At 41.1% G+C, this 24075-nt stretch overlaps 1 protein-coding gene across 2 annotated transcripts in view; it reads left to right on the top strand.

Moving 5' to 3' along the window:
• The first annotated feature begins 213 nt into the window (after positions 1-213).
• Positions 214-24075, top strand: part of zswim8 (zinc finger, SWIM-type containing 8) — a 67166-nt gene continuing 43304 nt past the window's right edge. For both annotated transcript variants that reach the window (XM_080869821.1, XM_080869822.1), the window contains exons 1-10: positions 214-1780; positions 13119-13272; positions 14116-14210; positions 15199-15371; positions 16184-16291; positions 16367-16448; positions 17484-17604; positions 17768-17969; positions 18756-18931; positions 19140-20448. In XM_080869821.1, coding sequence (XP_080725947.1) covers positions 1603-1780; positions 13119-13272; positions 14116-14210; positions 15199-15371; positions 16184-16291; positions 16367-16448; positions 17484-17604; positions 17768-17969; positions 18756-18931; positions 19140-20448 — 2598 coding nt within the window. In that variant the 5' untranslated portion in view covers positions 214-1602. The remainder of the gene's footprint in view (positions 1781-13118; positions 13273-14115; positions 14211-15198; positions 15372-16183; positions 16292-16366; positions 16449-17483; positions 17605-17767; positions 17970-18755; positions 18932-19139; positions 20449-24075) is intronic.

Here is a 24075-nt window from a genome sequence, read left to right as displayed (position 1 = left end):
AATTTGGAGGCAGTGGCTTAATTAGTGACAAAACTGATTACCCCAGATTAAGTATGACACGTGGATATACTCGATACATTATGCTTAACTGTATCGAGTTGGTTAATGCCTCGTCTCACAGCAGGCTTCTCCAGCCGAGCTACAGCAACGGGCTCAGCGGTGTCGTTCTAGAGCTGGCAACCGGAAGCTGTGATCAGCTGATCGAGGAGGAGCTGTAGAAGAGGTGAGCCATCTTCCCCCGGCAGACAGGTTGATACACTTTGATAACGCTTTGACGAGTGGGATAAGGGAAAAATCATCCTGATATCCCGGTGTCATTTGAAGGCATAGAGGATTTTAAGACGGACAACTGGTGACAGTTGCGAAGGGAGCTATCTAAAGGACTCGTTTGAATTTCTTCATCAGATCTGACTGAGGAATATGCCAGCTTTTACGTCAGACAGAGCCTCTAATATCAGCACAAAGAACGGAAAAAAATGCTAAGAGCGTGGATTTAGATCATAATATGAAACAAGCGTAACCTAGATATATGCCTAAGTCCGGAAGATATGCGATGTAAGAAAGTATGTAGTCCTTAATGTGCGGAAGGTGTACAACATCAGCAGTAAATGTAAACAAACAGCTATTCAAGCTAGTTGAACTTAGCCGACTGGAGGTTAGCTTTCTAATGCTAGTACATATAGCTAACATAAGGTAGCACAGCGAAGGTAAATCGAGCAAAATAAGCCTGTAGTCGGAAATATAAACGATATTTAATCGTAGTTTAACTGTCTACAGCGCATGACATGTTTATAGTATCCAAGTAGGCATTTGTTAGCCTATCTGCTAACGTTAGCTAATTCTTATTTCCATTGCAGATGAAAATGACATTAAAACTAGCTCATTAAACGAGGAACAGAGAAGACACTTTGCAATATTAACACCACGGGTGTTTGACATCTTCTTTCTTGTGAGAAAGACTCTTTCAGGATCGTTATAATGCAGCAGTAGTTAATGTTGATACCCAGTGTGAGTTGAGCTAAATGCCTGAAAAGAGTAGGACGTCTGGATGAACGAAACCGCTTCGAGACTTCACGAGGCTTTACATTTACACCAACAAGCGTTTTTTTTAACCTCTGTTTTCTATTCTTATTCGTGGCTCTATGATGAGAGAGTTTTTCATTTTCTACTTTTGACAGGAACGTTGCTTTGTGAGTTTGAGTCGTTGGGCATCTCAGCGGCAAAGTTGCCGTCAAAGACTTTTCACTATTCAGAGTTTTTGGCTTTGAATCCAAGTGTGGAAGGAAGCTTCACCTCTGCGCAGTGGCTTATGCCGACTGAAATCACAAATAGCTACGTAGACAAATATTAATTGTAGTTGTGCTGTATATATTTTTTGCAGACTATTCAAAGCATTGTTTTAAAAAATTGTATGTGTTTGAGGCGATAAGCCTCTCGGCAGTGATTTGGTTGTTAGTGGTCTCCCCTCCCCCAGTGTTCAGACTGACTCTTTTGGAGCTGTGGGCACTGTTTGTCGGGCTTCCCCTTGTTTTTTAGACGGCAGAAAGGCCGTAGACTCAAATCGCTGTCCCGGGACTCCTAACCTCTTTAAGAGTGGATGTAATGGAACTGATGTTTGCCGAGTGGGAGGATGGGGAGAGGTTCTCCTTTGAAGACTCGGACCGATTCGAAGAAGACTCTCTCTGCTCCTTCATCTCGGAGGCCGAGAGCCTCTGTCAGAACTGGAGGGGATGGAGGAAGCAGTCTGCTGGACCCAACTCCCCCACTGTCAAGATTAAAGGTCGGAGAGGGACACACACACACACACACACACACACACACACACACACACACACACACACACACACACACACACACACACACACACACAATGTGCTTCCATTCATTATACATACTTGAAAATGTACTATAGCAGTATTACCTGTTGCTGCTGGGAAACGCATTTGATGCTATGATATCTTATAATATAAACTATACTGTTAATTAATCATGCAAATTAATTTTTGAAGCAGAAACAAAACTGTGGAGTAATTTTTAAAACCTGTTAATTCAGTTGATATTTTATCATATAGAAGAAAAGCAGTCTGTCAGTTCCACTTTGCACTGTCAGATTAAAGTAAACATTTTGATTAGACTTTTAAAATACAATTACAAGAAAAGGTTTGTTATCACTAAGCACCAAGATGTTATTGTTGATCGGTCATGAAATTTGAATCTGACAATCTGATATTAGATTGTAATAATATAGTCTGATTAAACTAATAGCGCACAGAAAGTTCCAAATGTCTTTGAAAATGCTGAAAAAATTCTGTTAAATCAGTTCTGATTTTGCTAAATGTCCTGCTTTCAGGAAAGGATTCAATTACTTTTTTCTCGCATTACTATCTATATATTTACTATCTATATATTTTGTAATAAAATAGTCATACAGATGGCAGGGTTCTTCCTCCATGGAGAAGTTTTATTGACCTGCTTAGACTTTTTTTAGTAAGCACCAAACAAATGCATGAGCAAAATGCTAACATGTGAGAACAAATTCAAACACTCTGTCGTGTTTAATATCAAACAGCAGTTAACAAGCAGCATAGAAACTTAAATATAATGTCTTCAGTTTCCAGCTGTCAGCTCTCCTCTCACACCAACCCACTATATTTTACAGAGGCACTGCGTGAGCCACATCAGGAGCAATGTTTTTGTTTTGAATGGTTCTGACGTCTATGCTGTTCATGGTCTGAATGTGGAATTGTTCTCAGTTGTAGTCTTAGCTCTCCTTGTTTTAGCTGTAGTTTTTTAAAGGGTTGCCAGCACTCACATATGACACCTTTGCATTGTGTGCTGCAGTTAAGCACCAGCAGAAGTCTAAACTGTGCTTGTCTTGTATCTGAGGAAGTGATGACACTGTGGATAAACTTTTTTGTCCAAAAGTAATACTACACAAATGCTGGATATTAAGACAAATGAGGAAAAAAAGTCAAATTTATTTATATAGCACATTTAAAACAACAACAGTTGACCAAGGTGCTGTACATTTAAGATAATCAAGAGATAAAAATAGCAAAACAAGATTTAAGAAAAAGAAGTATAAAATGAGAAGATTTGAGTAAAATATAAGACAAATAAAAGTAGTACAAACTTGAAAGTGTCCCTTCACAGCAGAGGTCCTGATGTGAAAGGGCAGTTTGTTCCACAATTTAGGAGCAGTTACAGCAAAGGCCCAGTCTGCTCTGTGCTTTAATCTGGACCTAGGGACAGCCAGGAGCATATGAACGGCAGACCTCAGTGATCTTGCAGGAGTGTACCGATTTAAGCGATCAGAAAGCTATGAGGGGACTAACCCGTGCAACGCCTTAAAAACGAATAATAAAATCTTAAAATCAATTTGAAAACTAACTGGTAGCTAGTGTAAGGATGCTAGTATGGTCTCGCTTGCGTGTGCCAGTCAGTGCTGCAGCTTTTTGGACCAACTGCAGTCGGCTACCTGATGACAGACTGACACCTGAGTCTGACACTATTACAAAAGTCAGGCGAAATGAAGGATGGATAGCTCTCTCAAAGTCTGTAAAACAGAGGAATGGCTTCATTTTTGCAAGCAGACAGAGATGAAAGAAACTGCATTAATCTGTGTGTCAAACATACTGTACTTCATACTGTCAAAAATCACTGCTAGGTTCTTCACAAAGGGTTTTTTATACATTTATAAAGGGCCAAAGTCATAGTGGTCACAGGGACCAAACACAATGACCTCTGTGTTCTGTGCATTTAAGTTAAGAAAGTTGAAAGCCGTCCATGCCTTGACATCCTCCAAACAATCTAGCAAACCCTTCAGAGGACTCACAGATTTACGTTTCAGTGGTAGGTAAATCTGTGGGTCATCAACAATGGAATGAGATGCTAAATAAGATATGAGGCTTGTGACAGTTATTAGACACAATCTTAGAGAAACACTTTAAGCCATTTTCTAACCCACTTCTCTTAAATGCTGAAGTCTTGATTGAGTGTCTGAAGTGTATTTTAGTGTAACCACATTTATATGGTGTTTATCAAATAAGCATTCATTTAGAGACCACTTTGTTTTATATATATATATATATATATATATATATATATATATATATATATATATGGATGATCTGATATCCTCGTGTTGGTGTTGTTCCCAGACCATCATGAAAATGTTGTTCCAGGTTCAACATTGCAAGTGACCAATCACATTGTTGTGACGTTATTCCTTTGCGCGCCAAGCCATTCGTGCATTTATGAAATTCCAATGTTGCAAGGACAATATCAATTCTGCTTACTGTTTATTAAAGGGTTAGGGTCAGGGTCCGTTGATCGGCGGACAGAGGCGGTTTCTCGCAGCTTAAGTACAGTTTTTTGTTTTACGCCGGTTTTTCCTGAAGTCGCAAAAGTATGACGTCACAACATTCTGATTGGTCACTTGCAATGTTGATCCTGGAACAACATTTAGTATGATGATCTGGGAACAACACCAACACGAGGATATCAGATCGTGCATATATATATATACACTTCAAGGACTTTAAATACCTCACCTCTACAGTCAATTTAGATCACCAATTACACTAAAATAAATGTCTTTGGACTGTGAGAGGAAACCAGAGTACCAGGAAAAGCCCTGAACCGTAAGAAAATGCAGTTCAGACATTAACACCCTGGGTTCAAATCGGGACCCTTCTCGCTGTGAGGTGACAGTGCTAGCCACTTCTACAGTGTGCTGCACGTAAATACAGTGAGGCTACAGTTTCTTGTTAGCAGATATGCTGACAGTTCAGTGGGTTATGAACATAATTAAAGTTAACTTGTATTTCTGCTGCTGACATGAGCTTAAATGGTGGACGAAGGAACATCCTGAAGTCTTTTTGGCATTTAAACCTTCTCTAGTATCCAACAGAGCTCAGCTTGTAAAGGGCTAGTTGGGGCGATCGTGGCTCAAGAGTTGGGAGTTCGCCTTGTAATCGGAAGGTTGCCGGTTCGAGCCCCGGCTTGGACAGTCTCGGTCGTTGTGTCCTTGGGCAAGACACTTCACCCGTTGCCTACTGGTGGTGGTCAGAGGGCCCGGTGGCGCCAGTGTCCGGCAGCCTCGCCTCTGTCAGTGCGCCCCAGGGTGGCTGTGGCTACATTGTAGCTTGCCATCACCAGTGTGTGAATGTGTGTGTGAATGGGTGGATGACAGGTTGTGTAAAGCGCTTTGGGGTCCTTAGGGACTAGAAAAGCGCTATACAAATACAGGCCATTTACCATTTAGTTCATCAAATGCCAGAAATTAAAAGGTCCTCCAAGTGTTTTTGTTGTCGTGGAGATTTCTAATTGTTAAATGTTCCTTAAATCCTTTCATTAAAAAAAGAATAAAAATCTTTTTTCCATTTCAAATATACACAAAAGAATACAGAAAAATTACATTACATCAATCCACAAAAAGTCTATATTGTGTCATCTCAATAGTTTGTTCCTGTTACAAAAATATTTCAGTCCTCACCCTGTCATCGATACATGATTTTGATTCATTCTTTCATTTCTCTCAACACCGTTTCTGCTGAAATCTTATCTTGTGAATTGCGTTGGTGGTTCCAGTTTGTACCACCTCTTTGTAATGGCTTTCTTACAAGCTACTAACAGGATTTTAAACAAATAACTGTTTTCTCCTGATACAGTATTTCCTTCCATATTACGTAAATACGACAGGGTACATGGCCTTTTTATATCATAACCCTGAAATTTGGCAACTACCAAATAAACAGTCTATGGAAAAAAAAATGCCTGAGCAAAGTCAAAAGACATGAGAATGGTTTACATTTCCTGTTCCATGTGGTCTCCAACATGCCTGTGTTGGAGACAAAGATTTCCTCATTTAGGGGGAACCAAAAAGTCTTATCAAATCCAGTCTTCTCCAGTAAGACTTTGAATTTCGCTTCCTTGTGCATACTTCTGAGTTTTGCCACTAAGCCTCATAATCTTTGTCAGACCAGCAGATTACAGGTCGAATTTGTGCTGCATGGAAATATTTCATCATGTTTGGCAGTGCCATGCCTCCATGTTTGCTCACCTTCATAGTTTGAAATGTTATTCTTGGCCTGTTGCCATTTCATGTAAGTTTTATCCATGTTTTTAAAAGGCTTAGGTACCTTCATGGGTCCCCTTAAAAAATGCCTCTATTTTTGAGCCAAAATGCAGTGAAAGGAAAATTCACCTTTCCGTATTATTCTTAATGTCTTCAGTCACTTTGATATGGTTTGCTTCGTGTAATTCATGGACGTCAAACTCATTTTACATTATGGGCCATTTACAGCTCATTTTGATCATTTTATATTAAGTAGGCTGGACCAGTGAAACTTGCTTTTCTGTTTTTGTAAAAAGAAAAAGAAATAGTAACAGAAAACAGTAATAGAAAATACCCTGCTTGTTATTTACATTTAATTGTGGCACCAGTGTTTAGAAAACAGTGCAGCTTTGGTGAATCACTTGTAAAACTAACCATACCTGCCATATTAGTCTTTGCTGGTCCAATTCTGGCCCATGTGCCTTATGTTTGATACCCACAATATAGTTTATCGTTCTTCTTGTTAAAGTAACTTGTAATTTCATTTTTTGCACTCAATTTTCATATATATATATTTTATAACTGTGTAATTTTGAATACAATATAGTTCAATGCTCAAATAAGTGTTTTAGCCAGACTCCGCAAATTTCTATATCCAGAAAAGAATACAGAGCTAAAGCCGATTAATTAATATTGGAAGACATCTGTCTAGATGATCTAAATAGCAACTTACATCATCAGCCACCCCCAACCTGTACCACTTTAAGATCGTTATTCTGCCGTATTGTGTCAATGTTTTTATAAAAATTGCAAAAAGTGTTGTTGTTAAGCAAAAGTCTGTGTTGTCTGGTGTACAGGTAGGTGCAGTTGTACACTGTCTCTCTCATTTATTTTTAACCCATTGATCCAGATCCAGATTTCTTAAGTACCTGGTATAGTTAACATTAACAAATGCGTTTTCAGCCTCGAGAGTTATTGAGGCCGCACTGATACAGTTATGTTTAATATATTCAGTGATACGCAGGATGGTTCTTATGTTATCTTGGGTTTAATTGTCCCTTAATAAAGCCTATTTGATCTTTAATTGATAATGTCTTTCATAAGGTGTTCATATCCTTGAGGTATACACTTTATATACATCTACTACAAGCCAGTTGGAACACCTGGTTCTGAACACCACAAAGACAAAAGGTGATCATGGTCTTTCAGAAAAACAGAGCTGACCCACCTTACCACTGGGTCTTTAGTGAAGAGACGGGTCACTAAATGATGACTGTGTGGAGAGAGTTCAGGGTTTCGCATCCCTGGGCACCATGATGTCTATCGACATCTCCTGGATTGTAAACACAGCTACCATCATCACTGCAGACGCTGCTGTGCCTTCCTGTCTGAGAAACCTGCAGGACACCGGCCCTCAAGGCCTGGAGTTCGACACCCCTGGTGCAGAAGGTCATTAGCTGCCCTCTATTAATACATTAATACATCCTGCTGCCTCAGTAGAGCTGAGGCAATCACAAGAGACTCCACCCTTCTTCCATCTCACCTGTGTGACCTGCTGCCCTCAGGGAGACGCTACAGGTCAATTCAAACCAGGATTAACAAACCCGGCAACAGTTTGCTTCTGCCAGCCATCAATGCTGACCACGTCCCTGCCTCACCCGAACTCACACATCAGCACCCCTACCACACATATAAATATCACATACACACTGCAACACACAATCACAAATAAACATCACCACCACCGCACAAGACGTTACCATTGCACATCTGTATAAACCTTGTACATTTGGAAAGTTGGTATTTTTAGATTTGTTTTTACTGTTAGTTGTTGTGCTTCTAATTTCATTTAACACTGGATGCTTAATGACAATAAAAAGCTTGCTGGTAGATGGTTAGTTGTGTGTGTGTGTGTGTGTGTGTGTGTGTGGATTGGATGGGTTGTTTTTGACATCTGGTAAAAATTCTATGTCAACAGCACTTACATGAATATATTTACTTAGAAAACTGGTGAGGAGTTGAATATGCATTTTACCCCCTTTTTTATTGCTAAGCAAGTAAAATTGACAGATATTTTGCAGATAGAAACTTACACAGCTTATTTTCGCTAAAACATCAGTTGCTCCCTCATTGGGTGTGAGTTTCAACTGATGAAACTACAGTGGGGCAAAAAAGTATTTAGTCAACCACCGATTGTGCAAGTTCCCCCACCTAAAATGATGACAGAGGTCAGTAATTTGCACCAGAGGTACACTTCAACTGTGAGAGACAGAATGTGAAAAAAAATCCATGAATCCACATGGTAGGATTTGTAAAGAATTTATTGGTAAATCAGGGTGGAAAATAAGTATTTGGTCAATAACAAAAATACAACTCAATACTTTGTAACATAACCTTTGTTGGCAATAACAGAGGTCAAACGTTTACTATAGGTCTTTACCAGGTTTGCACACACAGTAGCTGGTATTTTAGCCCATTCCTCCATGCAGATCTTCTCGAGAGCAGTGATGTTTTGGGGCTGTCGCCGAGCAACACGGACTTTCAACTCCCGCCACAGATTTTCTATGGGGTTGAGGTCTGGAGACTGGCTAGGCCACTCCAGGACTTTCAAATGCTTCTTACGGAGCCACTCCTTTGTTGCCCGGGCGGTGTGTTTTGGATCATTGTCATGTTGGAAGACCCAGCCTCGTTTCATCTTCAAAGTTCTCACTGATGGAAGGAGGTTTTGGCTCAAAATCTCACGATACATGGCCCCATTCATTCTGTCCTTAACACAGATCAGTCGTCCTGTCCCCTTGGCAGAAAAACAGCCCCATAGCATGATGTTTCCACCCCCATGCTTCACAGTAGGTATGGTGTTCTTGGGATGCAACTCAGTATTCTTCTTCCTCCAAACACGACGAGTTGAGTTTATACCAAAAAGTTCTACTTTGGTTTCATCTGACCACATGACATTCTCCCAATCCTCTGCTGTATCATCCATGTGCTCTCTGGCAGACTTCAGACGGGCCTGGACATGCACTGGCTTCAGCAGCGGAACACGTCTGGCACTGCGGGATTTGATTCCCTGCCGTTGTAGTGTGTTACTGATGGTGACCTTTGTTACTTTGGTCCCAGCTCTCTGCAGGTCATTCACCAGGTCCCCCCGTGTGGTTCTGGGATCTTTGCTCACCGTTCTCATGATCATTTTGACCCCACGGGATGAGATCTTGCGTGGAGCCCCAGATCGAGGGAGATTATCAGTGGTCTTGTATGTCTTCCATTTTCTGATGATTGCTCCCACAGTTGATTTTTTTCACACCAAGCTGCTTGCCTATTGTAGATTCACTCTTCGCAGTCTGGTGCAGGTCTACAATACTTTTCCTGGTGTCCTTCCAAAGCTCTCTGGTCTTGGCCATGGCGGAGTTTGGAGTCTGACTGTTTGAGGCTGTGGACAGGTGTCTTTTATACAGATGATGAGTTCAAACAGGTGCCATTCATACAGGTAACGAGTGGGGGACAGAAAAGCTTCTTACAGAAGACGTTACAGGTCTGTGAGAGCCAGAGATTTTCCTTGTTTGAGGTGACCAAATACTTATTTTCCACCCTAATTTACGAATAAATTCTTTACAAATCCTACCATGTGGATTCATGGATTTTTTTTCACATTCTGTCTCTCACAGTTGAAGTGTACCTCTGGTGCAAATTACTGACCTCTGTCATCATTTTAGGTGGGGGAACTTGCACAATCGGTGGCTGACTAAATACTTTTTTGCCCCACTGTAACTGAAAATTGTTTATTTTCTTACTACTTGAGGGGGGAAATGGCAGTATGTGGCTCTGATTAATGTTGGCAGCGTTCAGCCTCTGGTTAAATTGAACAGCTTTGCAAAGCAGTGAAACATAGATATAAATTCTGAGACCTTTGACAGGCTTTATGTTTATTTGAAATTGATTTAAATAGTCATTACCTTTATGACTCCCTGTAAACAGGCCCTTCTAATTGAAGCCAGTTATTTCCATAAATGTAAGGGAAAAATGAGTGGTGCTTGATGTTTGCATTTGTTTTTATCTCAGCAAGGCAAACAAACATCGAAACGTGTATTTTATCACACTATACCTTAGCTTACCGATATACTTAAAACAGATCAGGACTGCTGGTCAGCTTTTCTTGGTGGCTTTCCTATGGCCTTTTACCACAAACCCTGGGGCCTTTACACCAGCATGGCATTATATGAACAGTGCTTTCCTCCATATATGGTAAACACCAGCAAAAGTAGTAGCTTGTAAATGAGGTCTGTAATCTGAAGCCTTTTTTATTTCACTGGCAGACCCCTATGCTCTCAATAAGCATCCTGTCATTATGGTTATGCTACCCACATTTAGTGTTGTCCATCTCTTCTTTTGTGCCGTTATTTTCACTTTACTTTTTCAGAATTACAATATTAAGAAATGTTTTGTTATTGGTTTCTCTCAGGTTGCATGATTCATTACAAACAGCTTGAAATGAAGTGAAAGTGTGTCAAGAACAAAATATTTTAGAAACATATGTCACTCTGTCACTGGCAATACTACAGTCCCAATCAAGACCACTTGAAAAATGGCAAAAAAAAATCATATTTTGCATGTTTGGATTTTACCAAGGTTCCAAGTAGAACTTCAGCATGCAACGAGAAGAAATGGGAGTGAGACAAAACATTTTTTGAGCATGCAATTTACTGAAAACTGAAACGGGACCACATTCCTTGTTGCCATTTTTCAAGTGGTCTTAAACTTTTGATCGGCACTGTATTTTCACACACTTTGATACCAAGTTACAGGGAACGAGAAAAGAAAGGAGAACATAGAGTCAAAGACCCAACTAAAGCTACTGGAGAAATTTAGTGACATACACCAGTGCTGTATAAACACATGGAAAGTAAAGAGTGGAGTGGAGAAGTGCTCATTGCATCATGGGAAGTCCCGCCGAAGCTTGAGCCTATCGCAGCATAACAGACGACTGGACCAGGGTGAACTGGGATCAGTAAAGTTTGAAGTCTAATTTTGAAAGTAGTTAGTGTCTATCTCCTGAAATCAAACTGGTATAATGGTTCCAGAGGAGGGGGATTGGCTCCCAGTTTACTTGTAGGAACTGTAGGAACCACAGTTCACTGCCTGCAGTCTGAGAGTGAAGTACTTTGTTTAGATGCTTTGGTCCTACGAGATCTTTAAGCTATATAACAAAGCCTGATTATTCAAGTATTCAGATTACAGAGCATATAGTGTGCTCAACTCCAAAACCCCAAAGAGTATAAAGGCCAGTCTTAAGGAATATAAAAAAGGCTGAAGGCTTTTCAGGGAGTTTTTAGAGCACCAAGAGTACAATACTAATGCATTACAATAGTCCAGTCTTGCAGGGATGAGGGAACATATGGGACGTTTCTAATTATTATCATTTTGATTAGGTGAAAGAAAGCGGTGCTACATATTTGTTGAAAAAATACTCTGCAGGACACACTCTGGTCAAAAATTACTGAACGATTCCTCCCACTGTTACTGGAGGCCCAGACCATGTTGTTGATGATTAGTAAAGATTTTCAAGCAAACGCTTCCCTTTTACATTACGGAGTATTCATGTGTAAACTATTAGGGTGAAAAATGAATGTTGCATTTTGTAATATGGCTGTAACGTGACAAAATATGGAACAACTGAAGTGCTTTAAGTTTACTGTCAGAGGCCATAAGATCATATGTAACATTCACTGGTGTTGTGCTGTGATCCACTCTAAATAGTGACTGAAACTTTGTTAAATCATTCCGGCGCAAATTACTGTCTAGTTGTGTTACAACAACTATTAGGAAAACCTTTGAAATAAAAGGGTTAGAAATCAGCTTATAATTGGTTAACACGTCTAGATCAAATAAGCAATGGTTTAATTACAGCCACCATAAAAGCCTGTGGCATGTAGCCAGTTAACAGGGATAACCGACCATATTTAAATTTGAAACATTAGTTAATGGTAAGACATTTTTAATGACTTGGAGAAAATAATGAGGTTAGTTCAGAGAGAGTGTAGCTACAGTATACTTAATGATATTTCTGTGGGAAGACCGTGATTAGTAAAAAATTATTACTTTTTTTGGCAAGAATTTAAGTTAGACATTAGGGCTGCTTGATTATGGCAAAAATGATAATCACGATTATTTTCACTGAAAGTGAGATCTCGATTATTTGACGATATTTATTTAACAATAACAAGGTATTGAATAATGACTTTAAAGATTGTCAAAAAAAAATATAAAATAGTGTGCAAATACTGATAACAGTGCAAATGTTTGCAATATAAACATAAATGAAAAATGTAACACTGTAGCAAAGTTTACACACTGTCTACTTGATCCACATCTGACTCCGTGAACCCATAATGTTTCCACACCACTGAAGTTTTTTTTACCTCTCTTTTCAACCAACGGCAGTCACTCTTCTCTCCAAATAACTTCTGCTTAGCTTTCCAAGCTTCCCTCGGGTCCTCTTAATCAGCGGTCCCCCATCCCCGGGCCTCAGACCCGTACCGGTCCGTGAGTCGTTTGGTACCGGGCCGCGAGAGTTGAGGCTCAGGTGTGAAATGTATAGTTTTCAGGGTTTTTATCGGTTTTCAGCGTTATTTTGTTATCGTTTTTGTTGTTAACTCAGTTTTCCTGGGTCTTTTCACGTGTGTTATGAGTAAATCTTCTTTTTTTCGGTACCGGTACTAGTTTTATTTTGTTGTATTTATCCGCGACACCTTAAAGGCCGGTCCATGAAAATGTTGTCGGGCATAAACCGGTCCTTGGCGCAAAAAAGGTTGGAGACTGCTGCTCTTAATTGTTGTGACACGTATTCGAAATGCAGAGAGGTGCGCTCGATTTGCCACACGGAGCAGCACGAGAGTAAAGCACGAGGGAGGGGCTAATAATCGGCTCAGTCATTTTTAATGATCGTTGAAAGCCCAGATCGTAATCGTCATTAAAATTCGATTACTTGAGCAGCCCTATAAGACATTAAAGATTTTTTTTGTCACCTGACTGTGCTGATCATCTTCTCTTTGATGGTTTTCCTCAGATGGTCAGGTGATTCCACTGGTGGAGTTGTCAGCAAAACAGGTCGCCTTTCACATCCCATTTGAAGTGGTAGAGAAGGTCTATCCTCCTGTCCCAGAACAGCTCCAGCTTCGCATTGCCTACTGGAGCTTCCCTGAGAATGAAGAGGACATCAGGTGAGGATTTGTTTTTTAAACCCTTTATTCGCCTTAGATAAAAACCATAAATGCATTAATTCCTCTTAATTGGGAAATTTCAAATATTACTTTGTTACGGAGACTGTTGGACCAAGGCTGTGGGGAAAAAGCATGCTGCATCAAAAAGAAAAGAAATGAAATGAGAAATGAACATTCATCAATGTATTCACATGTAATATAGTATAGTAATAGTTTCTATTTCTATATTGTATCACTAACCATTAAGTTAGGAGTATATTCTGTTAAACCCAGATGAAATCAAAGATTGTGTCACATGTAACAGTTGGGGTTTCTGTTTGTTTATTCATAAAAACACAAACATGAAATATAAAAAAAAAAAAGATGCAACGTGCCCAAACCTTTGCACATAAGTGTAGATATATTCAGCCTTCTCTCTCTCTCCATTACTGGTTGTTGGTTACTGGTGGACAGTAACAAATTTTCTTAGTGTGCCCACCACTACAACGGATTTGAAATCCAAAAAGGGGTCAACCTTGGGTTTAAAAATATTGCATTTAACATTTAGGTAAAGTAAAATAGATAACTGCAAAATTAATCCAGAAAATTCAATCTCCTGTTTTTTGTTTCCTGTTTGTTTCCAAACAGGAAACAAAACTATTTTTGCACAGAAAAAAGTATTGAAATAAACAAAATCGAGACTGGATGAAAGGAAAGGCGTCCATGGCTGTCTGGTTGACTGATGTTTATTGGCAATGTGACTGCTAATAAAAGTAACAGGATGATTTTTTTTTTTAAACTATCTAGGCTATGCTGACTTTGACTCTGCTTTGACTCTTTGACTTTGGTTTCATACTGCTGCAGATTATATTCCTGCCTTGCTAATGGGAGTCCAGATGAATTCCAGCGTGGAGAACAACTCTATAGGATCAGAGCTGTCAAAGACCCTTTGCAAATTGGTAAGTAGAGTAATCCTTTACATAAGAATGAGTACTCTTATGGAAAACATTTCTCTGGTGTTCTAACTTTGGTATATCACACTATATTCTTCTACAATCACCAAGCTTAGAATAACACCATGTGCAGGTTACAGTAAATCATGTGATTCAAAGGTACTCCATTTACCTCCATTATTTCTACAAGTCTGCTATTAGTATAATCCTGTTTTCAGAATGCTGGGTATGTGTAATATCTAAACCCAATTTCCAACTTTTAACTGCAAATCTTCCAAATACCACATTAAATGGTGACATTTTGGTTTGTTTGTTTTGTTGTTTTTCACCTATATAGGGCCTTTTAAGTTGTTTCTCTACAAAGCCATTTGCTGTGCACACGCATCCAACTTTTAATGACAAATACTTTTGATATGTATTATACAGAGTGGGTTAAGGTGCTGGTCGGCTAACGGTGGTTAGCACTGTTGCCTCAAAACAAGAAGGTCCTGAGTTCAATTGCAGCATCAGGCCGGGGTCTTTCTGTGTGGAGTTTGCATGCTCTCCCATGCTTGCGTGGGTTCTCTCTGGGTACTCCGGCTTGCTCCCACAGTCCAAAGACATGCAGTTAGTGGGGATACGTTAATTGGAAACACTAAATTGCCCATAGGTGTGAATGCTATATGACTGAGGCACCTTCTCCTTTATTACTAGTAGGACTTTGTACAAATGTGTTGTGTGATGACATGGATTAGAAAATGGAAAAACCTCAAACAATGCCTGCGTTTTGTTTTTTTTGTGGGAGAGAATATTTTGGTCTGGAATTTAATCATTGTAAGATTGCAAACCTTTTGCACAAAAGAGCTATATTAAATAAAAGACTAAGCAATATCAAAACCAAAACCATTCTGTCGGACACTAAAATATAATTTCCAATCAAAGAAATGCACTTGCTTCCATTTCAAACTCATTGTTGTCTTTGCTGATTTTGTTTTTTTCTGTTTTCATTTACAAGGCTTTCATCTCAGTGCTACAGTAGTCTCCACTCAGTCCAGTCAGTCTAAAGGAGCCTACAACGTGGCGGTCATGTTTGATCGCTGTCGCATCACCTCCTGCAGCTGTACCTGTGGTGCAGGAGCCAAGTGGTGTGCCCATGTGGTGGCACTCTGTCTCTTCAGGATCCACAATGTAAGTTTTTGTTAATATTCAGGTATTTAAAGGGTAAACCACTAACTTTGTGGTTGGAACACATACTGAATTCATGTGCATGCGTAAAGCAGCAGATCTGTAGTTTGAATCCTGACACTACACTGTCTCTGTCTCTCTGTATTTCCTGTCTTTCTCTTTGTTTTTCCTTAAAAAAAAAGAAGAAAATATAAAGGAATTCTTGTGAAATGATGGTAGGAAAAAATTAAACAAGATGAATACACTTAGCTTTTTGATGATGGACATATCCTGGAAAACCTCTCGTCTTAAAAGACCAGTCATCTTAAAAAATATTCCTCCGCATGTCATCTGTTTACTTGAAAACAGTGATCCATTCTGCCGTTCCAGGGACTTTGTTGTTTTTTGATTATGATCATTTTTTTGTGGGTTTGTGTTTCTAATTGTCATTTTACCTGCCCAGGAACTTCTGATGGAAATATATAAGTGTTTGTGATAACGGACCATTAGTCTTTCACATTACTGATTTGAAAGAATTTGCCCACTTTTCTTTGCAGTTGTTTTAATTCAGCCGCAAAGGAAGATTTTCATCTTACTGTGTAAACCAAATGAGTTTGAATTTCAGGGCGTGACCTGATGGCTGAATATTCTCCTTCAGGAAGGATGCAAATACACCACCATTTAGCTTCTTGGGACGGCTACTGACTAAAGGACCTATTAATGCAATGCCATTCCTCTGTATTTTCCTACATTTGATCTGTTTACTTCTTTCTGTTTACAATCCCCCTTAAAAATACCTAAACAAATATGGTGTGTGTGTGTCTGTGTGTGCGTAGGCATCAGCAGTGTGTCTTAGGGCTCCAGTTTCTGAGTCTTTGTCCAGACTGCAGAGAGACCAGCTTCAAAAGTTTGCCCAGTACCTCATCAGTGAGCTGCCTCAGCAGGTATCTTAAGCTATTTATGATCTCTATAAACCAAATGATTAAAGAAAATGCATTCATTCAGTTATTTCTCTCCAGATCCTGCCTACAGCCCAGCGACTCCTGGATGAGTTGCTGTCCTCACAGTCCACTGCCATCAACACTGTGTGTGGAGCTCCAGGTTCAGTATCAGATTGCTAAACAAACAGCATTTGAAAAATCTGAGGCTGCATCACATAAACTTTGTGATGTCTTTAAGTTTCTTGAAGACATTTCGCCTCTCATCCGAGAAGCTTCTTCAGTTCTAAGAGCAATTGGTTGGGAGAAGCCAGAAGGGAAAAAAGAAGGAACATACACATGTAAAGAAAGCTCTTAAAAAGCTGTCTTAGAAAGCTCTGGGGTTATCCTAATTGAGCTTTCATCAAATCAGTAAAGATGCACAGAAAAGAAGATCAGACACCAACTAGGGAGGATCAGAAGGACAAACGGAACAACATTGTCATCCCTTATGGAGCAGGTTTATCAGAGAAACTCAGAAAAGACTTTTCCAAACACGACATCCCAAAATAGAATAGAATAGAATTCAACACAACATTCAAAATACTTCAGACCCAGCCACACAGGAGCCACCTTGACAGGACAAGACTCGGCTGTCCATCTGCATCTAAAGGACATCGCTCTTTAGAGGATGCCAATGTCAATTTTTGGACAGAGAAGACAGATGGTTTGAAAGAGTAGCCATCACATCTCGGGTCATTTGGTCTCAGTAAGTCACAGGATAGGGTAGGACAAGGTCTCACACCCAAAACCTTGGCTGATTGTGAACCACACCTGTTTTTCATACCTTGGCTCATGTGATTAGGCAGAGGAAAAATAGGGGGTCCACAACATTCTTAGGGACACTCCCAATACGGTTTAAAAATCTGTGACTCTCCACCAATTGGTCTTAGAAGTGAAAAAAGCTTCTCAGATGAGAGGTGAAACATTTTCAAGAAACTTAAAGAAGTCCAGACGCTTTTCTTTCCAAGCTCCTTAGACTATTCTTGGAGAAATGAAAGCATTTCTATAAAATCACTACTGTTCCACATTTTCTTTTCATGGGGGACTCTGATGCCTTTTAATTGTTAATGGAAAAGCAAAGCCTTCTGTAGTTTATTGTGTAGAGTAGATGTTTTTTCTTAAGATTCAATTATTTCTGCACAATTTATTTTTGTAGATCCAACAGCAGGCCCTTCAGCATCGGACCAGAGCACCTGGTATTTGGATGAGTCAACCCTCAGTGACAACATCAAAAAGACTCTACACAAGTTCTGTGGGCCTTCACCTGTTGTTTTCAGGTAGGCGTGATTTGTCACACATGATTACCCTTCATCTTATGCATATGACGTAGTGTTGACGAGAAAGTGCTACAGTAAATCTTTCACTGGATATAGTTTGTTTTTTAGTAAATGTACCTCAGCGTTACTTTGCCTAAACCAGTACTATTTGTGTTATCCTCAGTGATGTGAACTCCATGTACCTGTCATCCACCGAGCCACCAGCAGCTGCTGAATGGGCATGTCTGTTGCGACCTCTGAGGGGTAGAGAGCCAGAAGGCATCTGGAACCTTCTGTCCATTGTCAGGGAGATGTTTAAGAGGCGAGACAGCAATGCTGCCCCGCTGCTGGAGATTCTCACTGAACAGTGCCTCACCTACGAACAGGTATGTTGGCCATTACTCTGAGATGACTTCCAAAAGATGAGAGTAACCCAGTACAAAGAAGAAAAGATTTAGACATGGGACCCTTACTTTTAATGTACTGTTAAAGGGGAAAGAAATGTCTGTGAAGCCTTTGCAGTTTTCCTATTTTAAAAAAAAAGCCCTCAAAGTAGGACAAGACTACAAAAAACCCAACTGAATTGTAAATATCATGTTTTCATTAGGTTATAGCTTGATGGCAACATACTGCTCCAGAGAAGGCAGTTCAAAGATGCCTTTCCTTGCTTTAGAAATTAGGAAAAACCACATTCTCTTCAAGTATGACTATGTAGTAAGAGTTGGAGCACTAGGCTGTCCTGTGTCCAGCCAAACATTTGGCACATTATGAAACAAAAAAATAACACAAAAGAGGCCCAATGCCTCTAAAATCTGTATTTGGCAATGATGGAAAAAATCACTCAAAACCATAGCAGCTGATCTCCTCTGTGCCTAAATGCGTACACGGGTTGTTAAAGGAGGAGCTGATGCAGCATGGGTAGCCTGTATCCTGGTTTATCTACAATGCATATGACTTAAATTCATAATTGGCACTTTAACAAAAAAAGGTGCTGTTCCTGAGTTCATCATCTGATACGCTGCATATATCCTATGCATAAAGGACAGGATATGAATTTTCACAGCACCCAACATTCTTTGGAAACAGGGATGTATATTTCATACATTTGGTATGAAATCATTATGTACATATTACACTGATTCTCACACACACACTTGTCTGTGTCTATTCAGATCATTAGCTGGTGGTATAGCGTTCGCACATCAGCGTCACACAGCAGTGCTAGTGGTCATACTGGCCGGAGCAACGGACAGTCAGAAGTAGCCGCTCATGCCTGTGCAAGCATGTGTGATGAGATGGTGGTTCTTTGGAGGCTGGCAGTGCTCGACCCCACTATGAGCCCCTGCAGGTCAGACCACAGACACCGTGCTACATACTGGTCATGGATTGGTTCACCTGTCACAGAATTTTAGTCATGAAGTATAAATTCTATTATTAAAAAATAGCCTCTGCTAGCACATTTATCACTAATTGTGTGTAACTACATATTTAGGGTGCCAGTGAATATGAAGTAGCAATTCATGTTAAATATAAAGACTATGGACATTCTCTTCTAGGCGTTTGGAACTGGCCGGTCAGCTGAGGCAGTGGCACCTGAAAGTTATAGAGATAGTGAAGCGGGGACAGCATCGCAAGTCCCTGGATAAACTGTTTCAAGGCTTTAAACCTGCTGTGGAGTCCTGCTATTTCAACTGGGAGGTGGCCTACCCATTGGATGGCATTACCTACTGCAGTGCAGATAAGAAGAGTGCCACGTTCTGCTGGTCCAGGGCAATGCTGCACCAGAGAGGAATCAAGTCGCCTGCAGGAGGTGGTGTTGACTCTTCTGAATCAGGGGCCAGAGCTGAAGGCGGACCGGCAGGAGAGTATAAAGGCAGGGCAAGTAGTAACTCCACACAACAGGAGGTAGCAGTGCGACCTAAGGAGACCATTCTGACCAAGAGGAAGGGACTGTCAGTGAGTGGAGGTGGAGGGATGCTTGTTCGACTGGGAGGGAGTGTCTCACTATCCCTGGAAGATGGAGGAGGAAAGTGCATGTACAAAGGCCCGGGTTCCTCCTCTGGAGGAAAGTTGAAACTGACTCAGGGAGGTGGGAAGGGGGCAACAGGAGGAGGACCTGGCGGTGGTGGAGGATTAGGAAGTAGTAAGCATACAAGTGCCAAACGCAGAACTAGTAGTGAAGATAGCTCCTTGGAGCCAGACTTGGCTGAGCTCAGTCTGGATGACGGCTGCAATCTGGCTTTGGGGGCTGAGGCTAGTAACACTTTCGAGTTTCTCCCACCACCACCAGAGATGTTGCCCTCTCCAAGTCCACTGCTCCGAGATTCACGGAAGTGCAACAGTGGAGGGAGCAAGATTTTTGAAACAAAGCATAGCAGCCGTGACTCTGCAGCAATTGCTGCTGCAGAGCCTGCTCCACCTTGTTTCCCTTTGAAAGAGAATGGAGTGATAGTTGTGGGCATGCCCAGCACAGCAGAAAAGGAAGCCGAGGTGGAGCCAGCACTTAACATAGATGAAGATGTAGATTCAGCTGGTAGTAACCAGCCTTTAGTTTCAGCAGTTACAGTGAGATCAGGCACCCCTCAAACATCTGCTAAGCCAGTGCTAGGCTGCAAAGAGTTGGTGTCTGCTGCAGCAGTAGCAGGAAGTGGAGCAGTAGTGGTAGGTGGAGCAGCTCGTGAAGGAGCTGAAGCTGTACGTGCAGCTGCTGAAGGAGAAGCTGTGGGTGAAGATGACTACCAGGCATACTATCTGAGTGCTGCTTCAGAAGAGGGTGTAGACAGACAGCTAGCTGACAACCATCAGGAGGAGGAGCCAGACATCTTTGCAGGGATCAAACCACTGGAGCAGGAGGGACGCATGGAGGTAAGTGCAAAGACCCAGTTTTAACCATAGAAACCCAACAACAAAAGAAAAGCAGTTCACTTGGAAAGTAAGAGCATGAAATAAACATTAGATACAAGGATGCGCAAAATTACATCATTGTCTACCAGTACAGTAAAAGTTACGCTTTGTAGACTTTCTTAAATTAACGAAATATCTAAACTTCAGAGGTTAGAAATTCATGACTATAAGTAAGCTAGCCTGTCCAAACACTGTCCAATAAAGTCAAAAATAGTTTTTAAGATAAACTGACATACTGTAAAAAGTTAGCTTTTTTTAATGAAAGCATCTTACAATTAGAGAAAAGAATATGATTTTTTTTCTGCACTCATGTAGGTTTGTTGAACATCAGAGGTTAATAAACGTTTCATCTGCTGATCCTTTGCCATTTTAAAAAGTAGGGCCCAGTGTGTTGTGGTTACATTGTTCAGTCACAAAGGATTTAAAGATTAAACACTTGGACTTCATCGATAAGTTTGCGTTTGGAAGAAATTGATAATGTCTGCTAAGATATTATGTATATTGGCATACGCAAACAGTTGTAAAAAAGTTTGTGTATCCCCCGAAGTTACCAAGATAAACATACACCACTTAACTAACACAAAAACAGTTGTACTTTTTACGCCTTTGTTAGACATTAGGCACTTATGCACCCCCATACCATCAGAGTTCTAGCTGAACTGAAAGCAACCACTAATAACAAGATCGGTGCTCGCCCTCCTTTTAAGCCTGGAACATCCATGTTTTCCAGAATGAATTTAAAACAATTTTTCAAATCACCCTTGTCCCTTACACCATGATTTTGCTAGATTGATCAATTCTTTTGATGATATTATATATTGTGGATGCTGAGGTAATAGTACATCAGGCAACACTGATATCATAATATCAAGTAAGAATTTTATGTTGATATCATAGGTGTATCTACTAAAAATCTAGCACGCAATTGAATCTCATTGATGTCAAGGTCAAAGGTCATGTTTCCTGAAAATCTTGTGAATGCAATAACTTAGGGTGTTATCTAGGATTTTGAAATTGATACCATAGGTATGTCTGCTAGGAGGCTGAGGGTTACCACTGGATGCACCAGTATCTTTGCAGATTAGTGACCCTCTGCCTGTCTTTGCTTTGGAGACATTCTAATAATAATAATAATAATAATAATGGATTGCCCAAGGACACAACGACCGAGACTGTCCGAGCCGGGGCTCGAACCAGCAACGTTCCGATTACAAGACGAACTGCCAACTCTTGAGCCACGGTTGCCCCACGATAGTAGTTGCAAAATGTTCCTCTAGCCTTCTAGCCATGTTGGCTGCCCCAAGTTTTTGTGATATGTTGTTGCCATCAAAATTTTTTAACATAAATACATAACTTCTTTGGCTCTCGGAGGAGGCAGACGCACTTTTTCTCCTCTCCCTTATCTTCCCTGCTTATGTCCTTGTCTAGTCTCGTGTTTTTTTTGTATTTTCCCTGGAACACTCTCTCACAATCTGTTCTCTAAAACCTAAAAGAGGAATTATGGATTGGATCAACTGGTCCCTAAATGCAATTGACACCCCTTTCTCAACGAGAAGTCTGAGCTCGGGTGAGCCTGAGTGCTGAAGATATCTACCTATTCGGAACCATGATAACAGGGTTCTGGCTGATCGGAGCTGGCTTGGCCCTGACTTATCGAAGAATTAAGAAAGCGGAACCGGCTGTTCAAACCCCCACAAGGCTGCCCGCTGGGATTGGAACGATGGGAGAGGCGTGAGTTTCTCAAAATGGGCTCGTTGAGTGCAGCACAGATAAGATCTTGGAGAGGCTACGGCTGCTGTGAATACTCAGAATAAGATCTCTGACTGCAGACTGGATACATCTTGGAAGGGCTCGCTCGGAATAACATCTCTGGGCGCAAATTGGATGACATCTCGGGGAGGCACACTGCCGTGAATTCTCAGAAATTGGCTCCTTGAGCACAAGAAATGGCAATATCACAGAACGCAAGTATGGCGAAGCTCGTGGCTCTCCAACGGGAGATTGAGAGACCAGTGTTGGACTGTAGAACTGCTTTGAAATTCATATGAGCTGTTCGCACTAAAGTAAAAATACCATCACTTCATGCGGATACCCTCTCGGCGCCAGCTGCAAGGTCAGAGCTGAACAAAACACCCTGATAACGACTGTGTTTAGTCTGTTCCTTCCCATTCCATGCAAGGCCACCTGAGTTGGCTGGAAGACTGTTTACTTAGCCTAGCAGGGCGAAAGACACTGTCTCAGCTGAACTATGGACATGCACACACATACATATACTGATACTGATGAGCACTCACCGACGCATCACCCTCCCTACCCCGGATCCAACGCCACCTCCAACGCTTACCTCCCCACTGATGTGAGTAGAGCAGTGGCGAGAGGACACATCCCTGAAGTGCTCCTGTGTTGAGCACCTCAGGGATGTGTCCTCTCGCCACTGCTCTACTCCCTCTACACTTCAGACTGTGTGGCCACCCATGGCTCCAACACCATTGTGAAGTTTGCTGACGACACAGTGGTGCTGGGTGCCGTCTCCAACAACGATGAGGCGGCCTACATGGACGAAGTGAAGAATCTGGCATCATGGTGCCAGGACAACCACCTCCAGCTGAACGTCGGCGAGACCAAGGAGCTGGTGGTGGACTTCAGAAGGGGTCAGCACAGAGACTACAAGCCCATTATCATCAATGGAGCTCCAGTGGAGAGGGTGCAGTCCTTCAAGTACCTTGGTGTCCAGATCTCCTCAGACCTGACATGGGCTGCCCACATTCAGGTCCAGACCAAAAAGGCTAGGCAGCACCTGTATCACCTACGACAACTGAGGAAGTTCAGGGTCTCTCCAGAGATCCTCAGGATTTTCTATACAGGCGCTGTGGAGAGCATCCTCACACAGAACAGCTGTGTGAAGGACCAAAAAGCTCTCCAGAGAGTGATCTGTACAGCAGAATGCTGCTGCAGGATTGCTCTCCCCCCGCTTCAGGACACCTACACCAGGAGATGCCGGACTAGAGCAGCGCAGATACTGAAGGACCCGTCCCATCCTGGCAACAAACTGTTCCAACTTCTGCAATCTGGTAGAAGGTTCCGCATCATCCGGGCAAGGACGGAGAGACTCAAGAGGAGCTTCTATCCCCAAGCCATCCGGGCCCTAAACACACACACCCGCCCTCCCACATCATCTATACTTGACTGAGACAGGACTCTCTTCCAGACACTAAACCAAGGAACAATGTACATTTCAAATTCCTTTAATTTTAAATATGTTTATATTGTCTATTCTGTAAAATAGTCAGATGTCTATTCTTATTAATGTACAGAATTCACCTGCTTACTGCTACTACTGCACATTCACCCAGTATATGTGTGTGTGTGTGTGTGTGTGTGTGTATATATATGTATATATGTATGTATATACGTATGTATATATGTGTGTGTATATATATTTGTGTGTATATATATACATATGTGTGTGTGTATGTGTATGTGTATGTGTGTATATATATATATATATATATATATATATATATATATATATATATATATATATCTTGCGCCCTGGCTAGAGGGCAAGATCAAAGTAGCACGGAGGGA

This window comes from Rhamphochromis sp. 'chilingali' (assembly GCF_963969265.1).
Source record: "Rhamphochromis sp. 'chilingali' genome assembly, chromosome: 20".
NCBI lineage: Eukaryota > Metazoa > Chordata > Actinopteri > Cichliformes > Cichlidae > Rhamphochromis > Rhamphochromis sp. 'chilingali'.
This window is presented reverse-complemented; position numbering and strand designations above follow the sequence as displayed.